Here is a 17,728-nt window from a genome sequence, read left to right as displayed (position 1 = left end):
AGAAGGGTCTTTTCCACCAGTCATTTTCTCCGAAATCTCCTTAACTCCCTTGTCATTTGCCACAAATGCTGTTAACTGGACTCACACGTACTATGTGTACCTTAATGATTCATTTACTCTATGGACAGTTATTAGAACATCTGGTATGTGGTCACCCGTGTGGAGCCAAGGAGATTAGGACGTGGGGGCTGCAGTGTCAGCCCTCCCAGGAGTGCACGGTCCAGCCAGGGATCAGGGTCACCTGGGAGCTGTGCCTCAGGAGCTTACTGACTGAGAAAGCCAGCTAGGCGGGACTGTCTGGGGACAGGCTTTGGCAGCCGGCATCTCCATACTGCTCCTTTCCTGCGGCTCTGTAGTTGGGGCGGGAAGGTGGGTGGAAATGGTGCTGGTGAGTCGGAAAGGCCTCCTGGAAGCTTGGGATGGAGCTGGGAGGTGATGGAGAGTCTCTTGGTGGTCTTGGTGTGACGACATGCCACAGGGCTGGTGTCTGTGGTGGGCGGCCTGTCTGGGCAAAGCCTTCATCTTCTCCACCTTGGTCATCTCTTCTGTAAAACTGGAATGGGCTGACCTGCCCTGTGTGCACCAGAAACCCCAGGGGGCAGCAGGTAAAGGTTGGGAGGAAGTTCTTTCTATAGTATTCATGTAAAATTTTATTATTTAAAAAGTTGTGGTCAATTAGCAGAGCATACAGCTGACCACTTTAACCAGTTTTAAGGGCACCGTTCAGTGGCATTAAGTCTGTTTTCTGAGGAAGCTTTTTAAGATTAAAGATGTGCTAGCAGTCTTACTTATTTAAAGACAGGGTCTTGCTCTGTCACCCAGACTGAAGTGCAGTGGCGTGACCATGGCTCGCTGTAGCCTCCACCTCCTGGGCCCAAGCGATCCTCCCACCTCAGCCTCCAGGTAGCTGGGACCACAGGTGCGTGCCACCATGCCCAGCCAGCAACCTCATTATGATGTGTTAAGACTGTGTGGGCATCCGGCTGTCCTGCCAGTTCTCAGAGGTCAGATTCTCCTGTAACTGCTGCAGTGGGAGGGAGAGGACGAAAGGGCTAGAGATAGGCCTGTGTCCTGGCCCACTCACTGGCCCACTGCCGGCCCCTCCTTTGAATCTCTGTCTCCACCTGGACTCTGGTACTTGGGGGATGTCTCTGCACAGCCTTCAGTCTACTTCTGCCGGGCACCGCCTGGCATAGGGATGGGCTGCTCTGCTGCCTCAGGATGTTGTTTTGTGGGAGGCCACGGCCCAAAGCTGCCCTGGGCCTCATCTCTGTCACCGGGTGGGAGCACCTGCCCTGCCATGGTGCCCAGGGGCCTTTGGGGACCCCAGAATATATCCTCAAAATGCCTTGTACCCATACCCCCTCCTCAGGCAGAAGAACTCAGACTGCTGGCGGCGGTCCGTGGTGAATGAAGCGCAGTGCTGGCTCAGAACGTCAGGTGATGGGGCTGGGGGCTGAGCATCCTGGAGCGCATTTGTTGGAGGGCGGGAAACTCATTTTAATGAGTATCAAACATGCAGTGCACTTTTTTCACGTGATGGATTCTTTCAATGTCACTGCTTGCAATCTGGTTTACTTTTCCCCAAATATGATAGACATTCTTGGTTTCTCAGCTTAGAGAGCGTGTGGCCTTCAGTCCTCAGAAAACTCTGTCCTAGATGATAGTGTTGTAGGCCTCTCTTTCCCTCCCTCCTCTTTCCATCTTTCTGTCCGTGGGCAGCTGGCAATGGAAGTACCTGCCTAGGATGGGGATGAGGCCCGGGTCAGGGCTGGGTGCCGTGCAGCCTCAGCGGCTCCGATCGGCCTGGCACGGAGCCAGTCGGAGTCCTTTGGGTGTTCGCGGGGATGCAGTGGGCTCTCTCGGGCACAGTCCTGACCAGGGGCGGAGGTGACTCCCATCTCCCGGGCAGGATGCATGCGGTTTTCTGCCATCCTGGGGAGCGCATGACGCCTGGGAAGCAGTGGCCGGGAGGTGATTCACCGGGGGGAGCAGGGCCTGGAAAACAATGTCTGTCTTGAAGCTCCGGGAACCAGGAAAATGAGCTGGAAATGTGAGTAATGTATAATTTTACTAAAATTAACCAGCCAGTTCTCTGGGCCTTTTCTCGCTGTTTTCAGCGTCTTTGTCTGACCCGTAGTGCCCACTGTGCTGTGTTCCATGGACCATCTTTCCAGTTAGTGCGCCTGGAAGTCCCCTTCTCCCCGCTGCCCTGCGTAGGGTAGGCGCGCAGTGGGGCTATGGGAGCACAGATGGTGGATTTAGGTGCGGGGCTGCCCTGTCCTTACCTCTGCCCTGGTAGCTGGCGGCCCTGGCACCCCTCTCCTCTGTGATGTGGTCTCCAAGTCATGCTTGGATTTACTGAGGCGCCACTGAGTCTTCCATGTGACTGTGCCGTGCCCCTAGGACATAAGGTGCGAGGGGTGGGCAATGCCTTCTGTGCCCCGACCTTGGCTTTGGACATGGGCAGACACAGCCTGAGCTTTAGGCTGCTCCTCCTTGCCACCCGGTAGTGTCTTTATCCTTGGACTTCTGTCTTTATCCTTGGAACTCGCCTGGAGCCAGAGCCGTCACTTGGGAGCTGCAGCCCCTCCCGGGCCTTTCTGTTTGTGCTAGATTGTAAGCCCGTGAGAAGGCAGGGCTGTGGCTTCCTTTCTGTAACCTCCACAGAACAGAGACTCAACTAGCACTGGCTGAGTGAACGGAAGTCTAAATTCAGAGGCACACCATGTCTGAGGCGCTCCTGAATCCGTGACATGAGCCCCCAGGTCTGCGCACTTCATGAAGTGGCCCGTGGAAGTATCAGTGAGGTGGAGAGAAGCCATTCACTCATGTCGTTAACAATGAAATTGTATCTTTATCTGAATTTGGAAGGGAGCGGGACACTGAAGATGAGGATGTGTGGTGACATTGATGAATTGAGTATTCGACAACCAAGCCCCGTTTAGGTAGAAGCCAGTGGATCTCAGGCCTGCTTGGCTTGACGTCCATTCCGTGGAAGATCCTCTGGTGATGTCGGTGTCTGGGATCGTAACCCTTGAGGCATTCATTGCAGAAACCTGTGCTGTCTTCTGAACTGCCACGGACAGCCGACATTATGGACAGGCTGGTTTCAGTATTAAGGTTTTTAGTATTTTAATGTTTTGAAAATCGCTAGGATGTATGTGGCGTTGATGGAACCTACTATCTAGGCTCTGGCCAGAACATTCTCTTCCATGGTTGTCGTAGTGGGCTGAACGTTTATTCCTTAATTGCTTTTAAGACATTCTGTATCATCAGCCAGAGAATAAAAGGAAAGAAAAAAAACCCATAAACAAATACTGGGTCCTTTACAGCTAATCACCCTATAATCAATACACTTAGTTCAGGACTGACAGGGTTCTCTTGGCGCTCACTGAGGGCTGCACTGCGCCACTGTGATTGTTTTGGTTTAGGGCTGACTGGGTCCTCTTGGCACTCCCTGATTTTGGTTTGTGTGCTGTTTGTCCCCCGTTTAGAGTCCTCTGGGTGGATATTACTATGACCACATGGTTACATGGAGACACCGAGGCTTCGAACGCCTTGGGGCACTGAGTGGCAAGCCGAGCACGTGCCCCTGCTAGAGATGGCACAGAATGACATCACAACATCACAGCCGAGGCTACACTCAGGCCCCCTCTGGTGCTTCTCCTGCTCAGCCCTTAACAGCTCACTGATTGGGCTGCAGAGTCCATCTGAAGGCTTGAATGCACCTCCAGTTGACTCCTCAGCCCTCCAGCTCTCCATGATTCTGCCCATCCACAGTTCCACTCCACGATACCTGCCTTTCTTACCCGGTCACCCATGCGCTGTTTCTCTTCATTCACCTGTTAAGTCTCTCTCTGTGCGCCCATGGTAGCAAGGGTAATGAGATAGGAGGGACGAGGTAATGTGAGGAGGGGCAGGTGCATAGATTAAGAGATCATTGACGGTGGGTGATGGGTTCTATATTAAGAGTTTGCATGGGACGCTTTGGGATTTTACACTGCAGCTGTGGTTGGCAGTGCAGGACAGGGGGAGGAGGGAGGCTAGAGCGGCACCACCTGTACACAGCCACAGAGGCACAGAGTGGCTGCGTCTTATTTGAGGAATGGCAAGTAGACGGTTGGAACTACAGAGCACAACATTTGGAGACTTGGAGCCAGAGATGAGGATGGGAAGGTGGTCAGGCCCAGAGGCTACCAAGGCCCGTGCTGAGCTGCTAAAAACGTTAACTAAGGGCTGAATGTGGTTGGATTTGCTTTATGAAGAGATTGCTCTGGGATGAATACAAGCAAAACAGGAAATCTGAATAAGGTTGGTAGTTGTCTTATCCTGGTTGTGATATTGTACTGTAGTTATACAAGATGCCACCATCCGGGGAGTCGGGGTACAGGGTGCATGTGATGTAACAGCTGAAGTTAATCGACAGTTTCAGAAAGGTATGCCTATCACATGCATGTGTGTGTGTGGTACATGCATGTGTGTGTGTGGTGCGTGCATGTGTGTGTGTAACAGTGTGTATGCGTTTGTGTAACATATTCAGTGTGTAACATTCTGTGTGCATGCGTAACATTGTGTGTAACATTCATTGTGTGTAACATTCAATGTGTGTGTGTGTGTAACATCTTCAGTGTGTGTGTGTAACATATTCAGCCAGTCTGGGATGGGGGCTGTGGCTGCTGCTTCACCAGGGCAGGCTCAGGCTTTTCTGCTAGTTAAGACAGGTGACTACTTGCAGACTCTGAAAATAATTTGTATTTCTTAAAGAAAATTCACTCAAGGCCGGGAGTGGTGGCTCAAGCCTGTAATCCCAGCACTTTGGGAGGCCGAGACGGGTGGATCACGAGGTCAGGAGATCGAGACCATCCTGGCTAACATGGTGAAACCCCGTCTCTACTAAAAAATACAAAAAAAAAATCTCGCCGGGCGAGGTGGCGGGCGCCTGTAGTCCTAGCTACTCGGGAGGCTGAGGCAGGAGAATGACGTAAACGCGGGAGGCAGAGCTTGCAGTGAGCTGAGATCCGGCCACTGCACTCCAGCCTGGGCAACAGAGCGAGACTCCGTCTCAAAAAAAAAAAAAAAAAAAAGAAAGAAAATTCTCTCAAATCATGATTCATCACATTTTTCTTTAAAAGACCAGCTCATTAGTTATGGAAAAAGATTACCCTGTCAGCGGAGAATGTGGTGAATTCAAGAGGCAAGACCCAAGGCAGATACAACTGTGGGACCCCTGGAATAAAGTGTGGAGGGTGGACCGGGGCTGGCCGTGCCTTACCTGTGTGGGGCCAGTGCCTAATAGATGCGACATGTAACACTGCCTTCAGACTAACACTTCAGATGGAGGCGGTGCTGACTGTCTCACCTGGATTCCACGTGGCATCGCCTGAGAGCTCAGCACATGGCCAGGGCTAGTGATGGACCTTCTGGACGCAGTTCACTCTTGCTCGTGTGTCCTGGATGAGAGAGCTGCGTGCTGGCTCCCTGCGGCATCCCGGGAGCACAGAGCAGACGTCACCACGTGTCAGCCAGGAGTCTGAGCTGATTATTCCACCACTCCGAGTCTCGGGGTTCTCTTCTGGAAAGGGGGTGGTGGAGGCATTGCCTGCTTAGTGCTGTTAGGAAGACGGGCTGAGCAGTACTGTGGAGGCTTAGGGCCTGGCATGTAGGACATAGCCGGTGACTGGATCATTGTCAGTGTCCCCGTCCTGTCCAAATGGCAGGTCCTTATCAAACCAGCTTGGCCTCCAGCTCCCCAGGCTCCGAGGGGGTGGAGATTATTGTAGAAGTGAACAGAGAGTCGGGCAGAGGACGCTGCTGAGTCGGGGGCTCCATCTTCTATGGAGCTGACTTTGGACTCCGCCGGCAGCAGCCTCCCCGGCACCCAGGGGCTTTGGGGTCAGGCTGACCCGGGCTGGTAGCCGGCTCCTCATCATGCTGCCCAACCACACGACCTGAGCTTCAGGGTAAAAAATGAAATAAGCAACACGGAGTGCCTGACACACAGTCACTGTCCCTTTTGCCTTTCAGAAAATGCCAGGGATTCCCCTCTGAATGCTCATTCCTCTTTTTCAGGAACAAGACTGCCAATGGAGACTGCCGCAAAGACCCCCGGGAGCGGAGCCGCAGCCCCATTGAACGCGCCGTGGCCCCCACCATGAGCCTGCACGGCAGCCACCTGTACACGTCCCTCCCCAGCCTCGGCCTGGAGCAGCCCCTCGCACTGACCAAGAACAGCCTGGATGCCAGCAGGCCGGCCGGCCTCTCGCCCACACTGACCCCGGGGGAGCGGCAGCAGGTGGGCCTCTGTCTGGGAGGGTGGCAGGGGGAGTCCGGGGGCTGGGGGACTGAGCTGGATGGAGAGCCCCGAGCAGAGGACCCCGAGGGCGGTGGTGAGGGAGGGAAGTGGTAAGGGATGCCACCCTTTGCCTCCGTTCTGCACTTGGGACAAGGGACAGCAGAACAGGAGTCCTCCTCTTCTGCTTTTACTTCTTGCCCAGACCTGCCCAGGCCTTGCCTCTTAGCACTCATGGCTTTGGGCAAGGTGCATGTCACTGGGGCTTCATCTCTCTCCTCCCACAGTACAGGGTGGTGACTGAGGTGTTTCTTCCAGCAGTCTTCTGTGGCAGGCCTGATTCTCTTAGGATCAGTGTAGTCATCCTCAGGGGGTCCTCCGTGTCTCCTTGAGAAGGTCACGCAGATGAAGGGAAATGTCAGGCTGCTTTGCCTTGGGCTGGGGTCCTGCACAGTTGATGGCCACAGGGTTGTGAGCCCATGCTGGTCAGAAGCCTATGATTGGTACGTAGGGAGTTTTTTCTATTAAAGGAAAATAGGAAATTAAATGATTACATAATAAACACAGTTTGCTTGGTAGAAACAAATCTTTTTAAAAATGGGATTCCTGGGGAAGTGTGTGGGAGAAGGCAGCAGCATTGAGAAGGCTCGGAATCACTGCTTGAGCTCTCTGAACCTCCAGGGACTGCGACCTAATCGCTCCTTAGTCACTAGTCAGCATTTGCTAAGACTGACAGAGAGGATGGTGCTGTGACCCGAGGGGTGCCTCCAGGCTCCGTGCATTCACCTGCGAGAGCCTCTGTGTCCTTGCAGCACCCCCGGGGCTTCCCTCAAGCGGCACTGCCTGGTGTCTGTCTCTGATGGGGTCTGTTGGAACTGCAGGTGGGGTAGGCCCTGGGAGTTGGAAAAGGTGGTTCTGGTGCTTGGGAATCCCGCTGAAGCTGAGAACAGTTGCCTGTCTTGCCTTGGAGTCTGACATTGTAATCCTGTTTGATTCATTCATTTAACAAAATGGCATAGACCCCTATTGTGTGCCAGCGGGTGCCAGAAGCCAGTCAAGCAAGATACAGTCGTTGTTCTCAGCACACTCAGCTTTAGTCTGGAGGAGAGATCGCTGGCTGATGTGTCTGATGGAACCTGGGGCCAGGTTATCACTGCTGTTCATTTCAGCGTTTTACTAGTGCTCACCATTTACCCAGCCCTCTGCAGAGCAGAGCTCTAGGCAGCCAGAGATGTGTGTGTGGACACTGTCATGGCCACAGGGAGCTCCCAGTCTAGTTGGGGAAATGGATGTGAGAAGAGAGGATTGTGCTCCTGGGTAGCAGCAGAGGCGTGTGGGCAGTGCGACCCACAGGGACCCGCTCACTGCCTCCGGGGGTGGGCAGTGGACCTTTCTGCTTTGTGAAGCTCAATTGGCATTGTAATGATGCCATGACCCATGGCCTGAACCGTGCAGGTGGAACCTGGCTCTCTGGCCATTGCCACTGCTGTTGGGGAGTCCCTGAAGGACAGGGGAATGGAGGGGAGGATTCAGCTATCATCTCAGAGCACCCACATCCAGCCTCTGGCCCTTGGTGACCTGGGGGATGTAACTGTGAGCCTCGCGAGCTGTCTCTGCCCGCAGGGTCAGGGTGGGCCCTTGGCGGGCTTAGTGTTTTCTTGGATGATTTATTTCCTTGACTCTTCAAGGCTCTTGAGAATCTTGCAGTTGGTTTTCGGTCACAGTTGCTTTGCAAAAACTGAACTGCTGAACAGAGTGGCCTGACTTTCTTTAGCCTGCCTCCCTCTCTCCAACCTGGAATGGGCCTGGCTGCCCACGGCACACGTGGCAAGGGCCCCTCTTCGTGTGCCTTGGGGCTCCTGAGCAGCTTTCCTGGGAGGGAGAACCTCAGCTCCCCAGCTGTGTCCTTACAGGATCCAGGCCTGGACCGAGGACAAAGCCAGGGACCACGGGGCACCCCAAGCTGCCCATTTTCCTGGGAAGGGCACAGTGGCCCTGACCGGAGCTGTCATTTTAGGCTGCGGTTGGTGGGGAAGAAGGGGTCAATCCTGCCCTCCTTGCCGTGGCTGCTGTCAGCACATGTCATTCATGTTGTAGCCATTCGTGGGGCTGCTTCATGTGGCAGCGTGGCGGGGCCGAGGCCACGCACTGGAACCTCAGCTGGGCTCCAGCGCCTTGCTGAGGACACCAAGCAGCCACGTTGCCTGTGCTCCACCAGCTCCGAGGCCCCTTCCCAGGAGTCTGTTGGGTGTCATCCTGTATCTCAGAGCCAGGGGAATGGTGGTGGGGAGGGGGCTTCCTGGGGTGACAGCAAATCTCTGTGTCCACAGGCGGGCAGATTGCATGCTGCAGCCCTGTGGGGTGGACATGGTGGAAACCTTCCTCTGTGTGGCAGAAAATGTGACTCAGATCTCTAGGAACTTGGGACAGGAAAGTTCCCTGAGGGGCATGTATGGGGAGGCTGCAGAAAGTGTCCCCCCATTTCATGTTTGTGATGGCAGCTCAGGATAGACAGACACCAAGAGGGTGGCCTTGGGCAGCAGCCAGTGAGGCGAGGCAGGATGGGGTTAAGCTTCGCACATGGAGGGCCGGGTGCGGTAGCTCACACCTGTAATCCCAGCACTTTGGGAGGTCGAGGCGGTGGATCACTTGAGGCCAGGATTTCGAGACCAGCCTGGCCAACATGGTGAAACCCTGTCTTTACTAAAAGTACAAAAATTAGCCAGGCGTGGTGGTGGGTGCCTGTAATCCCAGCTGCTGGGGAGGCTGACAGAATCACTTGAATCCGGAAGGCAGAGCTTGCAATGAGCCAAGATCGTGTCACTTGCACTCCAGCCTGGACGACAGAGTGAGACTTTGTCTCAAAAAAGAAAAAAAAAAGAAAAAAAATTTGGTGCAGCCAGTCTTGGGGGTTGCTTTCAAATAGGACAGGTGGGAGCTCTCTCCCCCAGGGCAGCCTCCGTCTGAGGACAGTCACAGGTGGGTGGGGCAGCGAGTGAAGGGGTTAGTGACAGGGCTCATCCTGGCCCTGCCATAAATCTGCGGTGTAACTTCCAGCAGGGTGCTTCTGGCCTTCATTTTCCCCATCTGGAAAATAAGGGCGTGGGGGAGGGGAGCCTCAAGATCCCATAAACGCTCACCATCTGGAGGCCTCGGGCCTGTTCTAGGTGGACGAGTCCCGGCCTGCACTCAACCACAGAGGCAAGGGCGAGATGTCTGACTCCAGCGGGGGCCGGGGGGTGATGGAGCCAGTCCCAGGAGGGCTCACGGGCCACCCTGCAGCCTGGCTTGTGGGGAGGAGGACAGGATACCCAGACACTGAACATCTTCGCATCTGCAGGTGACCGGTTAAGGTGATTCGCTGCAGCTCAGGTCAGGAGATGCCCTAAAGGTGTTCTGATACCAGTTGGCCAGCCTGCCCTGCTGGTCTCTTGCTAGAGATTCTCTTCTGAAATGGCCTTTCCTGCCTTGGATAGACTGACATAAAGGCTGGACAGTGAGCTCATTTCTTCCTCTTCCTTGATTCCCCCTCCCTGTGCTTGAAACATCTCCCCAGTTCCCCACATCTGCGTGGGTCAGGACATGCTCACTGCAAAGAACAAGCCAGCTGAGCACAAAAGGGAGTTTTATTGGGAGGATCCTGGGGGGTCTCCTTGAGCCCAAAGTCATGGGTCCAGCCAGGCTTGGGAAGGGCCTGGCCATCTCACTGAGAGCTGGACGGGGCAGGCCGTCCTTCCTCCTGGCTCTGCGCATGTCCAGGTCTTGGTATCTTGCTCTCTTGCTGCTGCTTGACCTCTGTGGTCAGCCAGTGTGAGATCTGCTCCAGGCCTCATCTGTCGGTCCCCAACCCCCTTTCCGACCCTGTCTGCTCAGCACTGTGAAGACCCTCGCCTGAGGCCCTGTGCACAGGCAGAGTGTGGACATTCAGCCCAGCTCCACCTGCCCAGGTTCTCTGCGCTGCCACCTGTGCACACCACGGAGGCAACACGAACTCTGGGCGGCTCTGTCCCACTGCGGAAGTATTGCGCCACTGAGAAACCCTGAATTCTTGGTTTGTCTGCTGCGGCTAAGCCACATCTCCCTCTACCCTGGCGTGTGTCATTTCTTGTTAGACCCAAGTACAGACCCTTATGTTTAATCCCAGTTCATCCTTGTGGATCCACGTTTTCATCCTAGAATCCATTTTCGCCATTCCCAATCACTTTCTATCATGAGAAGGTCTGGCAGGCGAGCCTTTTGTGTCTTTATACCAGCTACTGCTCTGACTTTAATGGAAAGGGCTGGCTGGGAAGGACAAAGCCCAGCATCCCTCTGGCTGACATTACTGTCACCATTGGTCCCTGTGGGGTGATTTCAACCAGCTCCTCACTGGCTGTCCTGGAACTCAGCTCACATACTCCACCACCTTGTCCTCAGGGATATTGCAAGATACTTTTCCTGGGGGAACCTGAGGAAGTTCTGTTTAGTTCACAAATATTTTCTGTCCCAGGTTCTGCACCAAGGCTGGGGGGCCAGACACACTACCTGGTGTGCATGGTCTTACAGGAGCACCTGGACAGACAGATGCACTTGCTGAATCTTGGGTTGGAGGAGCAGGAGTGAAGGTGGGGGCAGCCAGTGAAAGGCTTCACAGAGAGATCTGAACAGGGCTTGAAGGAACAAGGGGAGTCTGCCAGGCAGACGGCGTAGGAGTGACAGGGAAGGAGAGTGAGCCTGTGTGCAAGGCAGATCAGGCTGGGGTGGGATGTGTGCCGTTCTACACTTAGGCGTGTTTCCTCCATTTCCTCTCTGTCCTGATTTGTAGGTCATCACTGAAGCCAACTCGAGCTGGCTTTGGCTCAAGCAAAATGCTTCCAGTTAATTGCCATGTATTGAAGTGTCCTGGATGGCTCCAGGCACACCCGCAGCTCAGTGGACACAATGGGAAGGGCTCTGGGGACGTTACTGGGAGGAGCGAGGTCCCTCCTGCAACCCTCTGCCCTCCACAGGATGCTCGGTGTTTGTCTCAACAGATTTGAGAGAGGGGGACAGACCAACTCAACAGTTGAGCTTTTGTTCTTTGTACCCTCACTGATCCAAACGGCCACGACCAGGGGCCACTACACACACCCTTGGAGCTACGCTCACTCTGTGGATTGGCTGTGTCTAGCAACAGGACTCCAGTGTTGAAGTGGGAGGTGGCAGACTGGGTCAGGAAGGGCTCCAGAACAGAGCCTGAAGGGTGCTGGGGAGGGCCCCAGGGGCAGTGCCCGGTACTGAGGCGGGTCTCCACACACTGACACCCCTCTTTCCCGCAGAACCGGCCCTCCGTGATCACCTGTGCCTCGGCTGGCGCCCGCAACTGCAACCTCTCTCACTGCCCCATCGCGCACAGCGGCTGTGCCGCGCCCGGGCCTGCCAGCTACAGGAGGCCACCAAGCGGTGAGTGTCCCGGGCCTCCTCACCTGTCACAGCTGTGCTAGTAGCAGCAGAGCCCTTCTCTGTCATGCTGTTGGCTGAAACCCCTTGCCCCTGAGCCCATCTATTGCTGAGGTTGAAAAAGTATTTTTTGAGCACGCCCAGTGTGCACCTAGTGTTGTGTGTGGCTTGGGTGGGAAGGGCATGAGAAACACGCTGCCCCTTCAATTTCAGGATCTCATGCCCTAGTTCAGGGAGGGCAGCAGCTACTGTTACTTAAATTTAATGCCATTTCTCTTTCTGAACTTGGACTCTGGCCCAGTGCAGTTGGTACATGACCATTTTACAAAGAAGTGACCTGCCCAAGTGCCTGACTTAGTGTGGGCTCTGCAAATAGAACCCACCTCCCCCGGCTGACTGTGGCAGCCAGTCCAGCTCTGGGCTGCCCGAGGGAGGGTGCTGCACCCGTGCCTGTCTGCAGCCACCTGTGTCTGACTGCCTTCCTGCTTGCCTGCAGCCGCCACCACCTGTGACCCCGTGGTGGAGGAGCATTTCCGTAGGAGCCTGGGCAAGAATTACAAGGAGCCCGAGCCGGCACCCAACTCTGTGTCCATCACGGGCTCCGTGGACGACCACTTTGCCAAAGCTCTGGGTGACACGTGGCTCCAGATCAAAGCGGCCAAGGACGGAGCGTCCAGCAGCCCTGAGTCTGCCTCTCGCAGGGGCCAGTCTGCCAGCCCCTCTGCCCACATGGTCAGCCACAGTCACTCCCCCTCTGTGGTCTCCTGAAGGGAGCGCCTCCTCCAACAACACGTGGATCTGCATGGTTTGCCTGAGCTTTGAACAGTCAGTACTTAAAAAAAAAATAAAATAAAATCATGGGGGTGGGGTGGGGGGAAGGGAAGGGATGGTTTATTCGCAAAAACCATGTTGTTGGGATTTTTTGTTCTGTTTTTGTACTTGCTTGGTATCCGTACAAGGGGGCCCTCAAACATGATAGCAGGAACTACGTGTGGAACATCTGTCTAATGTAGCATCCTTACTTCCTGCCTCAGTTACCAAAGAAACCTCTGATGCAGGTCTGCCGCCCCGACGGGGCCAGGACTCCACAGCGCTTTCTCAGTCACAAGCCATGATGAATTGGTGACTCAGACGCTTTGTGCTTTCTCCTTTGCTTCTTGAGACCGGGGTGTGTGTGGCTCAGCTTCCACGGCGTGTTTGGTTCGGTCCGTGTGTGTGCGTGTGTATACTTGAAGAGAACTGTCGTGTCTGATTTGCACTATTGGAGGAGGACTAAAGTTGCCTGACAACTTTATGTGTGATGCCAGAACTCTGAGGGCAAACTGCTGAAAAACAAAGGGTTTAAGGATGACATTTCTGACCATTTGTGTGTTTGTTGTTGTTACTGTTTTTGTTTTTTTTTTAATCTAGACAATACAGCTTTGGAAGGGGAAGTCTCATACAGGTTATAGGTCTTTCTCTCTCTAGGTTTCAGGTGCTTGCAACTGGACTGCAGACTCTACCAATCACGGGCATTTTACCTTCTCTGAACACTGCAGTTTGTTAGACTAGAGCTGAGGTTGGAGGATTCCATAGTGCTTTAAACGTGATGCATGTTTTAATGGAGAAAAAATAGCTGGTTTCTATTAATTATATAGACAGTAAACAAAAACCTTAATACTTACTATCTTCTTTTCAGAATTAGTTTATTTTTGTCAGTTACAGTCCTAGATATACTTACTGCTGGTACAGTTGTACTCTAAGATTTGTATTTGATACTCACTTTACTCACAAGTAGTGCGGGAGGCCAGCTCCTGGCAGGCCCTCGCGATGAGCAGTGGGTCAGCTGCGGTGTGGGATGCTGGAGTTTTGCTGCCGGCTGACAGCATTTTTGCATCCCTGTCTGCTTTGTTACAAGCTCCCAGGGGAGGTGGGGTTTGTGTCTTCCAGCTTCCCTACATGCAGAAACTGCTCCCTTTGAACTCTCTTGGCTGAACAGCAGATTACTGACAATCTGTGATACGGTGTTTTATATGCTTCCTCGTACTCTGGGGCCAAGGCAGTATACATTCCTCTGACTTTATACTGTTATTACTGCATTTTATTATTTGCTATATTAATAGCTACTAACTAGAAATTAGATGAAGCAAGCATGACAGACACAGCTGTGGAGGTCACAGCTGCTCCTTTTTGGTCAATGAGCGTTTCTGTCCCCTCCGCCTGGGGTGTGCTGTGTTCCGCCTGGCCCATCAGAGGCTCACGACGATGGCACCTGACCAGGTGACATGGGTGTGGTCACCTCACCTGCAAGGTTTTGTGGACTCTGCACACTGCACAACCTCTGGTTTTACAGTTTGGCTGTTCAATTTTGGAAATTGGCACTGGGTGAAAAGGTCGGAGGACTGGCTTTTGTAGTCACAGGGTGGCTGCAGGCCTTTGAAAAGTAGAGGAAAGAAAAGCCCTTCTCCTTGCCCCGCACACATTTCACTCCCACTCTACTGGGCTTCCAAGCTTTGGCATTCAGGCCCCTATATTTTCTGTAGGAAAAATTGTTGAGAACACTTTTTTTATATAGGTAATTTTAAGACCATCATTACGCTGTGCGTAAAGAATGTACAGAGAAATTTGTAGGTATTTTTTGAAGAACATTAATTTGTTAATGATATGTAGCTATTTAATTTTTCCCTTTCCTATTGTAATCATTCATTTTTTGTTGTTGTTTGGAAAAAAAAAGTTGATCTTTTTTTTTTTGTCGTAGATTTGTCTGTAAAAGTGCAGGAACACAGTTATTCTATGAGAACACTGCATCTGCATTCATAGCCACTAGTTTGTTATTGCTACAGGCTACTGAGCGTTGTAACAGGAAAACAACCCACTGCTGACCGGCTCGGTGGAGGACACTCCTGGGACAGGTCTCTTTGTCAGTGAACAAGGGCGTCACTCTGGGAGGGTCGGTGGTGCTGGTGGCCAGGTCCCCTGGTGCACTGACCTATCTGGGATAGGCAGTACCCTGGAGGGGGTCCTGGGCAGAGGGGGGGCAGCAGAAAACCAAACATTTCACTGAGAAAGAGCCCCCTTCCCTGCTCTAAGAAGGGGCTCCGTGAAGGTCTTCCCAGAGCCACGCCGCCTGCAGTGCGCTCTGACCTTCTCTCCGTGTGTGTAAATCTGTAATATACCATTCTCTGTGGCCTGTATTTCCTGGAAGAAGAAAAAAAAGGTTTGGCAGGCCATCTTTTTTTTGTACTTAAAAGTAGCCTTAAGAACAATAATAAAGTGCTCTTAAACCACATAGTGTACGTGTGGCTCTTCAGCCCCCGAGTTTCAGCGCCAGGCTGGGTGTGCGGACTCAGGCCCTGCACCTGTGCCGGCTGTGTCCTCATGAAGCTCCCATGAGCTGAGCGACAGCCACCGCAACTTGGACTGGCTACTTTGGGAGAAGCCTCATTTGAAATCGACCCTACTAAATCCTGCTGTTGTAAGGGTCAGCCCAGACTCAAGTTTCACTTTGATTTTGGGCCTAAGACGAAAGCTGAAAGAATAAAATAGCAGGAAGAGTGCCTCTGGTTCCTACAGCATTTCAGGGACGATGCCTTCTACACGGGGCAGGGTGGTCAGAGGTACCCAGGCCATGGCCTCTCCTGGGTTTCCAACCCCTGCTCTTGGGGCCTCACAGCTGCACACACCCAGAAGAAAGAGGAACAGCAGCTCTGGCCTGAGTTACCCATGGTAGAGCTGTCTGACCCCTCCCCTGAGCTGGGGCAGGAAGGCAGCCCAGGCTTCACGTTTCTGGGCCTGGCGTGCTCATAAAGGCAGGGAGGACTCCACCTCATCCAGGCAGCTGCCAGGATCTGCCCCAGGCTCTTCCCCCAGCTCAAGGCAGCAACAGAAACTACTCCCTCAAGCAGGCAGGCAGGCACAGATGCTATGCCCACAGCGGAGGACAGGCCGGGAGGCAGGAAAGCCATGTCTGGGCGGCTCACTCCATTGGTGGTGGAAATCTGGGGTCAGTGGGTCGTGTGGGCCCTTTAGTCTCGCACCCAGCTCGGCTCTCCTCCTGCTCCACCAGGGCCAGGCTGCAGTGTGCTCACAGGGCCCCACCCTCAGCCATGCCCAGGGCCCTCACAGGAGAAGCCTGCAGTGAGGCTGGCAGGGCATCCTGGGGATGAGGGTGCCACCTCCTGCAGTGGCTCTGGACAGGAGCTGGTCGGTCGCCTCCCCATTTGGTCTGTGTTGGGCCACCCCCCGAGGGCCAAGGGGAAAGGATCCTGAGGGATGGCTAACACACTGTCACAAGAAATAAAAACTGCACAGAGGACCAAGTCCCAGGTCAACAGCAAGGCCGAAGCCAAGGTTATTATTTAGCTCTGAACTGGTGGCATCATGAATCTCGAGCAACGTTGAACACTGGCCGCTCCTGGGCAGCGGAGGGGGTCCCAGTCCTCAGGGTATGGAGAGGAGGGGCCCAGAATCACCAAGCCTGGGGTCAGCAGTCCTGCTCTGGTGATGGAGAGCTCCTCAGCAGGCAGCCGGGGAGAAGTCAGCCCCACAGCGGGGCCATCTCAGATGGTCTCATCGTCGCTCATGTCCCAGATCTGCGTGGAGAAGGGGAGAGGCTCAGCCAAGATGTCCCACTGCCTGGTGGTAGGCACACGGATGCTTTAAAACTGCAGTGGTCATGGCAGCTCCCACCTGCAGAACCACTCACTTGTCTCTGAGGGACTGTCACCCCATTTCTGTACAAGGACACCAAATCTCAGACTTGCCAAGGCGTCACTAGTGCGTGAACCACCTGGTGGAACCAACAGTGGAGGGCTGGGATTTGCACTGGGGATTCCTCTGCTCACCTCCTGCACGTCCACCTCGGGGGCCTGTCCCTGACCCAGCCAGCCTCTGCTCATCCTGGCTTCTGCAGCACTCAACCCCACCCCAAGCCAGCTTATTCTCCTTGCAGTCCACCTGCCCTCTGGAAGGCAAGCTCCCTGAGGGCAGCGATTCTGGTGTGGGCACGTGCTGCCTCGGGAGGCTGCACCCTGGGTGACTGCTCCACATTCCTTCTAACTATAGTCCAGCTGCCGACACTCCCAACTCACACTAGAGAGCTGAAGAGCAAGCCCTCCCCACCAGCCAGGGTGGAGATGGCCTGGAGCAGGACAGTAGAGACAGCCAGATCCTGCCACAGTCCCTCAACGAGTCTGAGCCTCGCAGTGACCCTGGGGAGCGGGAGGCCCCAGTGTGGCCGTGAGGAGAACTGAGGGACCCAGCAAGAGACACCCTGCCCGCATGGGCCCAGGCCCATTCATTCCCTGTGGTCCTTGGTGTGAACGCCCAGGGAGAGAGCCCAAGGCCAGCACAGCAGGTCTCAGGGTCCCTGGCACCCTGGGCTCCCTGGAGGGCCAGTCCCTGAAGCTACGCCTTCAGACTTTCAAAATTCCTAGAACTGGTTGCAAAAGGCCACCTCAGTGCTAGGAGGGCTGAGAGAAGGAACAGCATGTTTACACGAGGCTGGCCCGGGGAGACAGGAGGCCTGGCCAAGGTAAATATCAACACCAGCTTGGCTTTCAAAGTCAAGGACGTTGAAAATAAATAGAAGGAAATTTCCCTCTCCTGAGGACCCAGCTCCCAGGCTGAGGGGAGGCAGCCCTCTCACTTCCCCCGTCTCCCCTGAGGCCCAACTATCTGAGCTCTCAGGAGGGGACTGCCAAGCGAGGTCTAGATGCCGGCCCAGCCAGGCTGTGGATGGGCCGGTCTGGAGTCCAGTGACCAAATGTCCCTTTCTCTGGGTCAGGTCCCCACCGAGCTCATCCTCAGTGCGGCTGAAAACTCCCCTAGGGTGGGACTGAGCAGTGCAGGGCAGGGTGGCTGTGTTGCTAACAAAGGTTGCATTTAGGAGTCCCTGGATCTGATCTCTGGGTTCTGATGGTCTGAGTGGAAGAAACTGAGCCCCTGGAGGGTTTGCCAGCGCAATCCATCTGTTCTTTCACTCTCCTATTCAATGAACACACATTCATGGAGCCCACTCTGCCACGCACTGTGCAGACC

General features: G+C 54.2%; 2 protein-coding genes across 10 annotated transcripts in view; one reads left to right on the top strand and one right to left on the bottom strand.

Moving 5' to 3' along the window:
• Positions 1-14,976, top strand: part of VGLL4 (vestigial like family member 4) — a 162,725-nt gene extending 147,749 nt beyond the window's left edge. For 3 of the 4 annotated variants that reach the window (XM_010377284.2, XM_010377285.2, XM_010377282.2), the window contains 3 exons: positions 6,073-6,295; positions 11,590-11,713; positions 12,207-14,976. In XM_010377284.2, coding sequence (XP_010375586.1) covers positions 6,073-6,295; positions 11,590-11,713; positions 12,207-12,478 — 619 coding nt within the window. In that variant the 3' untranslated portion in view covers positions 12,479-14,976. Of the gene's footprint in view, positions 1-1,733; positions 2,054-6,072; positions 6,296-11,589; positions 11,714-12,206 lie in introns of those variants that run through there. The other variant, XM_010377286.2, reaches the window with a different exon arrangement.
• Positions 14,977-16,009: 1,033 nt separating this feature from the next.
• The window catches only part of ATG7 (autophagy related 7), a 277,811-nt gene continuing 276,092 nt past the window's right edge, over positions 16,010-17,728 (bottom strand). For all 6 annotated transcript variants that reach the window (XM_010377280.2, XM_030927947.1, XM_030927958.1 and 3 more), the window contains one exon: positions 16,010-16,281. In XM_010377280.2, the coding sequence (XP_010375582.1) occupies positions 16,249-16,281 (33 nt within the window). In that variant the 3' untranslated portion in view covers positions 16,010-16,248. The remainder of the gene's footprint in view (positions 16,282-17,728) is intronic.

Source organism: Rhinopithecus roxellana, chromosome 1 (genome assembly GCF_007565055.1).
Source record: "Rhinopithecus roxellana isolate Shanxi Qingling chromosome 1, ASM756505v1, whole genome shotgun sequence".
NCBI classification, from domain to species: Eukaryota; Metazoa; Chordata; class Mammalia; order Primates; family Cercopithecidae; genus Rhinopithecus; species Rhinopithecus roxellana.
Note: the sequence above shows the minus strand (reverse complement) of the source record. Positions and strands in the feature narration are given on the sequence as shown.